The sequence below is a fragment of the Peromyscus maniculatus genome, chromosome 4 (genome assembly GCF_049852395.1).
Source record: "Peromyscus maniculatus bairdii isolate BWxNUB_F1_BW_parent chromosome 4, HU_Pman_BW_mat_3.1, whole genome shotgun sequence".
Lineage (NCBI taxonomy): Eukaryota > Metazoa > Chordata > Mammalia > Rodentia > Cricetidae > Peromyscus > Peromyscus maniculatus.
Window position 1 is genome coordinate 91,168,399 of NC_134855.1, and position 12,885 is coordinate 91,181,283.

The window sequence follows — 12,885 nt, forward strand, 5'->3', positions numbered from 1 at the left end:
TTGCCTCCCTCCTTGTTTTGGGGAAGTAGAGCCAACTTCAGAAAAAACACATATAAGTTCAGTGGCAGGTAGCACTCTCTAACCAAGGGAGGCTTTCTGTGATACTATCCCTCCCACCTTTGTGGCTACCTGAATATTGAAGTTGTGGTGGATTAGCTAGATCTTACCTAGCAGCAGTCAGATTCCATATGTCTTGTTCTCTAGGACCCTTGTTTAAGGAGGTCAAAGTAGTCAGGAGTGGTGGCAGATTCCTGTAACCTCTGCACTCAGGAGGCTGAGGCAAAAGGTCATGAGTCCTAGGCCAATCTGGTCTACATGGCGAGGCACAGTATTTTAAAACCTAAAAGAAAAAAATCAGTAAAATACCCTAAAGATTTTTGCTGTTTGTATTAGACCAGCTGAACTCTGCATGGAATTTTCCTTTATTTTTAAAATGTCTGTAATGTAGACACACTGCTTTCCATTTAAGCATTAAGTCAAGTGCCTGTGGTACTGGGTCAGTTTTTCCGTAAGTATATCAATGTATCTAAAAGTCTTAAAGTCTTTGGTGTTTTTTTTTTTTCCTGAGGGATTGCATGATTGTTTGAGCTTGTATTTTCTCTTTGTCTTTAAAATTATAGATCATCAAGTTATTGGACGGAAAACGATCTCAAACTGTGGGAATCTTGATATCTAGTTTACATTTGGAAATGAAGGATATCCAACAGGGTAAGTCTTTCCCATCATCTCCCTCTGGCTTTTGAATTCTCTGTAGCTTTTCCATGCATGTTAATTATAAGCTTGCAGCTTTACTGTGATGTTTTTATATGAGTATTGAGGTATTTCTTATTTCTCTTCTGTTGTCTATATCATCCCTCATGCATTTCCAGTTAATCCACTTCCTATTCCCTAACAGTCCTCCTTTAAAAGTCTTCTGAGCACTCTGTTTTGAAAATTTTCAAACATACCAAAAAGTTAGAATGTCTGGTAACAATACCCAGTTAGAATCCATTGTTGCTTTTGTTTGATATAAGCAGTCCCTGCACCAACTAGATTGTTATGAGAAAGATCTCTCAGACATTTTGTAATTCATCTCGCAAAAGCATTAGTACTACCAATGAAAGGTGAAAGGACTTTCCCAAAATACAACTTTAGCACCATTATCTTGTCTTAAAAATGATTAATAAAAATTTCTCGGTATCTTCATAGATGCAGCTATCATTTACTTGGTTGGTTATGTACTTGTTAATGCACCCTTTCTTTGGTACCTATTTTCAGTGAGGACCCCAAAAGACACTGTACATGTCATTGAGGTGTGTCTTAAATTTCTTTTAATGTATATTTTTCTGCGTGCTGTTTTCATTTTGAGTTTTACCTTGGAAATTCATTTGTTGAGGAAACCCACTCACTTGCCTTACAGTTTCCCACTTTGATATTTTGCCAATTACATTAACATGTTTTATCTCTCACATTTGTCTATCCTCTTGTGTTTCCTGTGCAGTATTAGTTTGGTTTAGATTTACACTGGGTAACTGAGGAATTCTTTATAGACGATGTTTGTTATATACACGACTTCTTTGAAGTTAGTGACTAGGCACTGAGGATTTTTGGCTAGGTTTATTCCTTCATTATGAATATATAAGATATTGATATATGGATTCAATCATTTTTATTGTAGATGGAATATGTCTATATAGAAAATCACATAACAACCACTTGATTTTGCCATTGCCTCCCCCCACCCCACACTTCTTTCTTCAAATGACAGCATTTCACTTTGTTACCTTTGGTGCAGTTTTAAAATAAAAGCATTTAAAGAGGTTGATGCATAGATTGGCTAGGAAAAAATGGAATTGAGAGGAAGGGAGAAAATCCCACCTTGATTTCTAAACTTGAAAATTTTGTCTTTCATGGTGGTTCCTCAGAAAGACATATGAATAAAAGTAATCTTCAGAACCTGAACTCTGGAAAGATGACTTCCTAAATAAAATGCTTCTCAATATAAGTTTTAAGATGTTTATTTATTTTTATTTTGTATGTATGGATGTTATATATGCATGTATGTCCATGTACCATATGTATACAGTGCCCATGCAAACCAAAAGGGCATCGAGTCTTCTGGGACTGGAGTTATAGCTGTTGTTAATCACCATGTGGGTGCTGGGAACTGAGCCCAGGTCCTCTGCAAAAGCAACAATTGCTCTTAAACACTGAACCACCTCTCTAGCCCCTTTTTATTATAATTTTAAAAAGAATGTTTTATTTGGGGGCTGGAGAGATGGCTCAGGGGTTAAGAGCACCGACTGCTCTTCCACAGGTCCTGAGTTCAATTCCCAGCACCCACATGGTGGCTCACAACCATCTGTAATGAGATCTGGTGCCCTCTCCTGTATACATAATAAATAAATAAATCTTTAAAAAAAAAAAAAAGAAAAAAACAAACAAAAAAATTTAAAAAAAAGAATGTTTTATTTGTATACATTTATCTTCATAAAAGTAGACCAAAAGGCATCATGTCTCTTGTGTCTTACATTAAAACAATATTCCCCCTTTTCAGCCATCAATTAAATGTTAGCCTTTACTTAGATATGTCACTTATAACATGAAGGGGTTTCAGTACAGTTTAATGACACAAACACTTGGAAACAGCCCTTCCCTTAAGGTTTCTGCCCCTGTTGCCCAAAGTCATTTTACTCCGCCACTGCTCAGGAGAAGGCTTCTGAAGTCACTAAAGATCCTTCCTCACATTACTTTTCCTTTCAAAATGGATTTGGTAGGAGATTACAATTTTGTTGCAATACAAAAAAAATGAGTTTATTAAAGATATTAAAACATTTTAAGTAAGTGATAGTCACAGAGTATATAAATAGGCTGATTTTTTTTAAAAAATTACTTTTTGGCTTAATAATAGAACCAAACATGTAAGTGTGTATATTAAACTTGAAAAATGTCATAGTTGATGGCAGTTTGGAACAGTTTCAAACACGCTCTGGTGTTTGAAAGGCCTACTATTGAAATTAAAAGGTTTCATTGGCTTTAGGACCTTTTAGAAGGAAACTTTCGATCAGAACTTGATAGTCCTTTGATGAGAAACTCCCATATAGGGTATAATCATTGGAATGAGAAAATTCAACAACTCTGGTACAAGAGTTTTGCTCTTAACCTGTGCTTCTCACATGCTTGGTAGATGCCAGGAAGATTTGATTTTATCTCACAATATGGATTTTCCAGCTTTCAACATCCCCTGAAACTTTGTTCAGTTCCTATTGCATATGTATCACTGAGTATGACAGATTGCCATATAGATAAGGGGCATTTGAATCATGTGAGATAGCAGTTACCAATGCAGGGCCATACACTTTTCCATGGCATTACAGTCCCATTGGACTGGATAGTCATTGTGAAGTGAACAAGATTTTAGTTTGTCTGGACCTTCCCAGGTCTCCACTCTAGGCAAGAACGTGTGTATGTGGATTAAACATGATCCTTTGTTTCAGCATTGAAAACCCTAATCATAGCATCACAGACTTCTATGTCTTGTATGTATGATTGTAGATTTTTCTCTGCCACAGACACTTTGGTTAGTGTGGTAGTTTGGATGTAATTGGCCCCCATAATCTCAATCTCATAATCTCATTAGGAGATGTGGCTTTGTTGGAGTGGGTGTGGCCTTGTTGGAGGAAGTGTGTTATTGTAGGGGTGGGCTTTGAGGTTTCCTATCCTCAGGATTCTGCCCAGGGTCTCAATCAATTTCCTGTTGCTTGCAAGATGTAGGACTCTCAGCTACTGTGCTGGTACCATGTCTGCCTGCATGCTGCCATGCTCCCTACCATGATGATAATATCCTGAACCTCTGAACTGTAAGCGGTCCCCCTAAATTAAATGTTTTCCTTATAAGAGTTGCTGTGGTCAACAGTGTCTCTTCATGGCAATCGAAACCCTAACTAAGACAGTTATACTCTACATAGTTGGCTCCTTAGTTGTAAAACATGAATCTCCGTGCCATTTCTTCATATAATAATATATACCAGATGAATATAGCAAAATCACCAGAGGCTATGTTATTAATTATTCCTTTAGAGTCATTGACTGACACTGGTGTCTGAATGAGCTTTCATTCTGAATCCAAGTCTGATTGTGAATGGAATATACTTGGCCCTGTGCTGTTGTCCTGTTGAAAGAATACCTCATGCTGATGCCAGCCTGAAACATTAATGTTCATGTGAGGGGACTGAAGCAAGATCTGATTGGAGGAGCCCAACTTACAGCTAGGCAAACCTTCAAGGCTGATATGGCCAGTTAAGAGCATATCCTTTCACATTCTAGATGTAGGATATGTCAGGCTGCAAAAACAAAAGAAACAAAAGGTGTTAATTTATTCTTTTCAGAGTCCCAAGAAATAGTGTATATAACCTGAAATCCAGTACAGAAAAGTTCACATTTATTTCACAGAAGCATGTTCTCAACTACAGCATTGGGAAGGTCCAGGCAAGCTACTATCTTGTTTTCCCTCACAAAGAATAGTCAATCCAGTGAGGCTGTAATGCCATGAAAAAGTTTAAGATTCTGAGTTGGTTCACTGCAGTATCACATGACTCAAAATGACTCTTATCCATGTGGCAATCTGTCATACTCAACAGGACATACGCAAAAGGAACTGGATAAAGTCTGTCATACGTAAAACAGTGACCATGCTTGACCATTGTTTCCTCCATTTCTTTCCACTTGATATGATGTATATTTATGCTGTTTCCCATGTAAGATGTGATCTATCCTTCAGCACATGCCTAAAAAACATAATAAACATATTTTGAGTAAGAGACAGGTAGATGATGGTATGCGTGCAAAGAAACAAGCACAGATCAATCCTGAAAATTAAACACCTGATTCCTGGGAAAATGTGCTCTTCAGCTTGCCAGTAGAGGGACCTGTCAGCATCCTGAAGCAATTCAGGGTTCCTGTTTTCTAAATGACAGTGACTTTCCAATCTGCCTTGCTGAGATTACATCTCTCTCTCTCTCTCTCTCTCTCTCTCTCTCTCTCTCTCTCTCTCTCTCTCTCTCTCTCTCTCTCTCTCTCTGTCTACCTACCTACCTACCTACCTATCTGCAGTGCTGAGGATCAAACACACAATCTTGCACTTCCTCGGTATTTGCTCTACCACTGAGCTTCAATCCCACCTGTTACTATTTATGTATCAAGTGTACCATTAGGTAGTCTGATATTAACTAGGTTGGCTTTTAGAGGAGCAAACTTGTTTGCTTTATTTTAAAGATTAAACTCTTCTCTGTGATCCACTATCTATAAATAAATTGTCATACTGTGAAATTATGGCACTCTAAATAGCAAGGCAGCATATAACAAAGACAATTCCTGTACATTTATATCATGTTTCAGTGAAGTTCTCTGGTTGTTAACACTGCTTACAACTAAATGAACTAATGAACTCAAATCACAATTTAAAGTCTTATTTTCATATTTTCTGGTATTTAATTTCAATTTTGAAAAAAAAAGATTAAACATTATTATACTAAATAGAATAGATTCTGTTCTAAAAAAGCAAACCACCCTCCTGCCTTGCCTTTGGCATATACTGATTGCCAGCCCTGTCAGGTTCTGCATTAGGACCAGACTCTAAGCGTTCTCAGGAGCTCACTGGATGTGTAATCAGTTAGAGGTCCCAAAAGAGTTGGCTGTGAAATCACAGCCATGGTGTCCTGTAAGACTTGAGATGAGTCCTAGAGGATTCGGTGATGATCCCACTAGGGAAAGGGGCCTTTCCAAGTGAGGAACAAACATGGGACAAGACAAGTGAAAAGGAGGCCCTACAACTGGAGTGTATGGGCAGCAATCAAATGCAGCTTGTTTCAGAATCTAAGACTCAAATCATGAGCAGCACATACACCAGGAAGGGCCCCCTATATCATCAGAAGGGATCTGCACATTTTTTACATCAGAAAGAGAAGACATTTGAGGGCCATAGCACTGTGATCTGAGCCGGAGTACCACAGTATCTTGAAGCTTTGATGTCCTGCATATTGCTGCCAAAGTCTTTATTTCCCTCTTCACACTGCTTGCTTCCACTCTCTCCTCACTTCTAACTATCCACCATGGTCTTCCCCATCCCTTACGGAACTTCCTCTTTATCCTTGGGTGTGATGCACGTGTCTTATGGACAGTACACATTCCCTCTTTCAGAAATGCTTTCCTACCTCCCAGTTTGTGGAGCCAGCTCCCGATCTTTCTGTGGATTTGAGGTTAACCATCACCTCACACAGGCCTTCTCAGATTTGCCCTCCTACTATCTTGCCATGTCCTATTTTAGTTTTACACAGAGCCCAATAGTTTGTTTGGTTTGCGTGTCTACTTTTCCTACATTTGCATACACTTTCAGGATAGACGCTCCAAGAAGGGGAGTACCCACAGATGTGAACCCCAGAAACCTCCTGCCTGTGTCTGGCATCCACATGGTGATCATTAAGGGCTTGTTGAATGAATAAGTGAAAATAGAACTGAGGATGATTTGATAGTCAGTTGTGATTGCCATCCTGATTGGATTAAGAAACACCTGAGTTATGAAGCACACTTCTGGACAAGTCTGTGATGGCATCTGCAGAGACAATAAGCTCATGAGGGCTCTGACTTGTCATGTCCTTGAGGGTTTTTATCTTGTTCTGACTCCTCCCCATATTCCCCTTCTTTCTGCTTCCTGTCCATCAGGAGCTGAAGTACAGCTCTGTTACATGTGTGCTATGATAATTTTCTGCCCAGGTCTATGTGGTCAACATCCGTGGATGAACCTTCTGAAACTGTGAACCAAATAAATCCTTCTTACTTTGTCTCTGTTGGGTATTTGAGTATAATTACCAGAAGAGTAACTAATATAGGTGGATAAATCTATGAGAGATTGTGTGGGCTTAGATGATAAATGATGGAGGTCAGAACCAAGGCTCACATACATTAATTTAAAAAGACATGGGATTTTTAGAGAGAGTAGTTATAGTTCGTAGTAATATCTATGGGAGTAATGGAAACCAAATTCTTGGCTGTACCTTTGGCAATGGAAAAAACAAAAGGTAAACCAGAGGTGTAGCAGCAAAAGCAGCTTTAAGGAAAGAATAAATTCTGTTTTAGAGGAACTTAGCGTCTCTTCACTAGAGCTGTTCAAGCTAGTGTCCGGGGAACACTGAAAACTCTACCCTGATGGGAAAGGAGTAGGGCTAGGCTACAGACACAACACCCTTCAAAAGGTAAGTCTGGGGTTTTCTCTGCTTACTTCCTGAGGTCTAGAACAGATTCACCAAAGGAGTGATTACAGAGGAAATGGTTTTCAAAGACGATCAGAGGTCCCAGAAAGCCTGTGTTTCACTCAAGACATACAGAATCACTGATTTACTTTCCCCTGGCTTTCAATCATGAGATGGGATGACTTATATTTAGAAACATTTGGCATGTGTGGACAGAGTGACTGCCTACATGATTCCAAATTAGTGTTTTCATTCCATGTTAGTAATTTCCTCTTATTTTTGTCCCAGGGGAGATGGAAAATTGCTGTTGACTATTCTTGATATAAACCTCCATATGCCTTGCAATAGTCTGGGTGCCAGAAACCTCCTGGCATTCATTTGGAATTTCCCGCACACTCAGAACTTATATTTATAATATTTAATCTAACATCAAAATAAAACATTTTTCATCGAGTTCCTACTGGTCTGGTCAAAGGGTTCAGCTGCATTGTGTCGTAGCCTCTCAGTGTCAGAGTGTCAGTGTGAGAAAGGAAGGAAGGCCACTTAAGGAAGGCTCCGAGCCTGGAACGTAGATCCCAGAGCACCCACCCACTGGACCTGCTGCTTTGCTCTAATAAGTTCCAGAAATCCACGTCAGTACTTAGGGAAGTTGTCCAAATGAATCTGATTCGGCATTGGGAATACACCATAGGTCATTTAAGACTTTCCTGAGAAAAATCTCACCTTAGCCTAAGAACTCAACATTATCCTTACAGATAACCCTCACCAGTCTGGTGTTTTAGAGCACATTTGTCAAGGTACACATTCTAATAGGTATGCTACACAAATGCACGGCAGAGCTACCATCCACATTCTGAAACAGAAGATCCAAATTAAAAGGAGATTCACAAGATTTTAAGTGTCTTGCTAATTTTGATAGCTTCAGATTCACATTTGGATACAATTGTGATGAAAAGGTGGAAACTTCAACAAGGTTTATGGGACACAGCTCCTTGGCAAATACACGATGATTGTCCTTTTTACTCTTGTTCCATGGACAATAAAGACAAAGTCTCTACCATTCTCTTACCATTTCCCTTCAGTGTAGGGTTTCTCTGCAGAAATCTCAAAGCCAACTGGTTTATATTGTGAAGTTTAATTAAAAATAGACATTAGAGTGAAAAGAACTTCACTTAAATTGTCCCGCTCATCCTAAATCACGACATATTGAAAGCAAAGAAAGTGAAGCTGTCACATACTGAAGGAGCTTACCCACCATGAGTGACTTGTGACCGTAATCTGCTGGCATACCAACCCAGTGACGAGGCCAGTGTCAATTCATTAAGCACCGATTGAGGCCAATTTAGAAAATTAGGAGAAGGAAGCGGTCTTTCTAATACGTCCCTTTCCTTTCCTACCTTTTCTCTCCTCCCACTGAGTCTGAAACACCTCGGCAGTGGGGCTCCCCTCGCCTCTTTCTAAGCCATTAGACATTCCTTCAATAGCAGGATGGAGTCAGAAAGTGGAGGCTGGTCCTTCTTTATACTTTTCCTCCAGGCACTCTGCCGAGACCGTCCAATCTGCCTGGAATGTAATTTGGCTTAAAAGAGCAGAACAAATGGAGGGACAGAGGCAGCTTAACACAAACTGTTTCTCATTCCACCGCCCTCCGGAGAATAGAGGCGACGCAGGCAGGGAAGTCTTGTGAATTCGACACTCTGCCTTTCTTTGAGGTTTGAACCATGGACCATTTTAATTGTAGTTACATGATGGTATCTTGGGGCATGGTACATGCCTGGACATAGGAGAAAGTTGAGATTGTTGTGTTATAAGATTGAATGATTTTGAGGTGCTAGGATAGATGAGCTAAATGTTCCTTTTGTAACTAACCATTTCCACTTTTCTCCAGACAGCCCATATTTACTTTGTCCTTCACACTTGCCTCTCATTCCATCAGAGCCTAAACTAGGTCTTCGTCAACTACTGTTCTGCTCCACCAGGCATTCAGAAGGGCAGTGAAGACTAGAAATTGCTTTCCCTCAGTATTACCTATTCTTTATATATCTGGAGGGCATTCTGTATTTCTTCGTTTTTCAGTGTGTTTTTGCTTCTCTTTTAGTGACTTTTGGCATGAAATACAAAAATGCCAGTTATTTCTATAGATTTTGTTTAAGATAAAGTGTTTTCAAACTCTCAATTCCTCCCTCCCAGAAATTCTATGTAAGGTAACTGGGTTGGAACACCGAGTTATTCTTTAGAATAACTTCAGTTATGAAAAGATTGAAGTTGGGTCATTGCATTAGATAAACTGGATTGTTAGAGTTAACACTGGAGATAGTAAAATATTAGTGAATATGGATTTTTATAACCACATGAGATTCCCCTCAGATACCTTTATTTGTATAAAAGGCATGTGGTGCCATTCAGAAAGTGAGGTTTTTCTGTAGACTTTTGCCTGCTGGTTGATGGTTCATTATCTTAGAGGAATTTAGTCTGTTTTTAGATTACTCTGTTTGTTGTTTAAATGTCTTTTCCAATGGTAAAGGCTGTACCTATAAAGAACGGAAGATGTACAGTCTTGGTCCGGTAAATTTCTCTACTTCATTGGAGGGTAGTTGATGACTGCAGAGTTGAGCTTGAGAAATCAAGCTGAGTGATTTCATACCTCGCTTTTATTATTCATAAAACCCAGGCAACAGCATCCCCTTCTTCATATAGTTGAATGTGAAACACTTTGAGCAATGCTGGCCCAGAGAAAGCCTGCAGTAATCACTCACTGCTAATCCTCAGGGAAGTCCGCCCACAGTGCCTACCCTCTAATGAAATGGTCAGAGTTTTCTTTAAGCTGCTTTTGAGTGGGTGCCCTGGAGCATATCTTTTGGATACTAGCATCCAGCTAGGATTTGTATGGATCTGTGTCTGAACAGGCATGCTGGATGCCCAGGGGAGGAGACATACAGTGTGACTTGGGGGTGGGGGTGGGGGTGAGGCAATGTGAGGAAAGGGTCCAGAGGAATTTTGCTACTGTGAAGAAAAGAGACTTGTCCTTGTCCAGGGGCTCTTCAGTGGGGGCAGGAGGTCTTACCTCAGAATGGTTCCTCCACACTCTGACTCCACATTCCTCTCTGCCTGCCTCCTATCGCTTCCTCTCACCAGATGGACTGCCAGCTCCCTTAGAGTGGTGGCCTCCATAGTTACCTCCATGGTAGCCGAAGCTGTGAGAAGTTCTTGCCTTCTCTTCAGCACTCAGGTTCTGTTGTTACCCTCCCTTAAACCCCATTACACTTCCCTTTTCTATGATTGAGCCTGGGAGAGTAATTTTTTCTTTCTTTTTTCTTTTTTTTCTCTTTCTTTTTTTTCTTATTATTTTTTTTGCAGTTTCTTGGGAGAAGTATACAGAGTTTTTAAAATCCATATTCTTCTGTATTAATTTCTCATTCTTTTCTCCTTTACTCACCAGTAGCTTTTATTGATCCCTAAAAAAGGAATAGAATAATTTGGGCAAAACAACTAACTTTTATATTGGCTACATACCAGTTAGTATTGCCAACAAAACAATGTTCACCAACAGAGTCAACTAATTTTGTCAGTCTTTCTTTTTCTGGCTGATAAAAGATCTAAGTCATTTGTACTTGTTACAGGTCACCCTGTATGAGGTAATACTGTCAACTACTTAAGTAATACAAATGATTATACAAAGGAATAAAATGGGCCACAGAAGAATTATTCTACACACCTATCTGTCTGTAGAATCTCCTTCCTTTGGATAACCAGACTTTCCTTGGCTAGCCTATAAGAAAGGCGTGTGTCATCTCTCTCCCACAGCTCTTGCATGGAGGTGATTCTTCAGTCAAAAGGAACATCTCCCACGCTGGGAACGTATCTCAATAGTAGAGTACCTCTAAGCATGGCAAACTCCAGCATCACCAAAAGAAAACCAAAGAACAAATATTCTTGTGACAAGTCACTGTCCCTGCTTTACTTTGTTTTCTAGTTACATGTCTTTCAAACATCACGCACACTATTCATTTAGACGTGATACACTCGGAGAGAGAATTCTGTTCAGGGTGGAAAAGTGGCTGGAGGGCTGAGAGAACTCCTGTAGGTTCTTCCTGCTTCCCTGACAGAAGAGCCCAGGGAGGGCATTTGCCTGTTGTGTAAGACCTGACCTGCGCATGGGCCTCAAGCAGGCACATAGTTTTTATGTGTGCCTGTTAGTTTGAATTTGTGATACCGGTCTGCTTTTTGTCCCTGCTGACGGTTATTATATCTTAATGGGTGAAACACTACTCTAATGATCCTTGTGTATATAATCCTTGGAGCACAGAGCAGGCACCAGAGGACCACATAAAAATGTTTGCCTCAATTTCCCTGCAAAAAAAAGAAGCCCAGAAACCAGACTTGACCAAGTAACAGATTTTTAAAGGTAAAGGAACCCAATAAAATTACCAGCTTTTCACAGCGTGTGTCTCCTTCCTTTTGACATATTGTGAGGTGTAGGTGAAATATTCTAACTGAACTGACAGTGTTAGGCGGGGACAACGGAGGAGGGAGGGAGATAAAAGTAAAAACCACCAGCAATGATTGATATTGCAGTAGCAAAGAGCTGCTGGGGTCTCCCCTTTGTGGATTTGACACTTCACCTTTCTGACACCGTCTGCAGGAGTGTTGGAATAATGAGCCCCTTACAGATGGGACCAAAGCAGGGATTACTCGGAATTACTGTACCAAAGCTTTGTGGCTTACTAGAGAGTTAGGTGGGCAGTCATTTTTTTATTCGGTTTCTAAGAAGAAAGTTGAACACCTATTTGTGGGGTCAGGCAAATGACAGAGAGAGAGAAAAAAAAAGATAGGAGTTTGTTGGTTTATATTCCTTTATTTGTTATTGTTGTTTTGTGGTGCTGCTGGTTGACCCTATGGTCTTGCATGCACCAGGCAAGTCCTTTACTGTTGACTTGTCAAGAATGCATATGTTCTATTATAAAATGGCAGAAGCAGTCTGATCCTAGGGAACTCCACACGTTTGAATCCAAGACTGTGGTCATCATTTGACTAATTAAATAAGTTCATGTAATGGCTTCTAAGTTAAATATAAATGTTTGCATGAGTGATTGGGTCCACTGTTGATTTCAGTATTTTAAGACATATCTGACGTATGGATCCTGCCACCACCCCTAGTACCTAGACTACATTTGGTGAATAGGAAGCTGAATTATGTCCATGTATGCCAACCCTCCCCAGAGACCTGTTGCCAAGCCTTCCCTTTGGTGGGTGTGCTATAGGAAGGAAAAAAATAGAAATAATTTAATCTCCTGACGATCCCAGGATCAACCAGATAATCTCTCGAAACTGCTTCCTCTGTCTTTGAATTTTATTTTAATTGTAGGATCCATATCTGGTTGACATGAGGTTTTACTAGAAACACATCAATAGAACCAAAGTGATCTTTTTATACCCTTTTTCCTTTAGCATTCTCTTTCCTCTGATCCATCCCCCACCCCCACCCTCCATTGGCTCTGGGAGAAAGATCTGTTCTATGTGCTTCTGTGGGAATGGCATGGGGGTTCTCCCTTGACTCTGGGTTTCTTAAAGCCTCAGTGTGGCTTCGCCTCCTAGTTCCCCAGAGTCAAGGATAGTTCCAGAGAGTGCTCCAGAAAGCCACCTTCCCCCTGTCCTTTCA

General features: G+C 40.0%; 1 protein-coding gene across 3 annotated transcripts in view; it reads left to right on the forward strand.

Moving 5' to 3' along the window:
- Positions 1 to 12,885, forward strand: part of LOC102908789 (formin-1) — a 289,240-nt gene that overhangs the window by 146,317 nt on the left and 130,038 nt on the right. For all 3 annotated transcript variants that reach the window (XM_076570309.1, XM_076570310.1, XM_006983846.4), the window contains one exon: positions 621 to 708. In XM_076570309.1, coding sequence (XP_076426424.1) covers positions 621 to 708 — 88 coding nt within the window. The remainder of the gene's footprint in view (positions 1 to 620; positions 709 to 12,885) is intronic.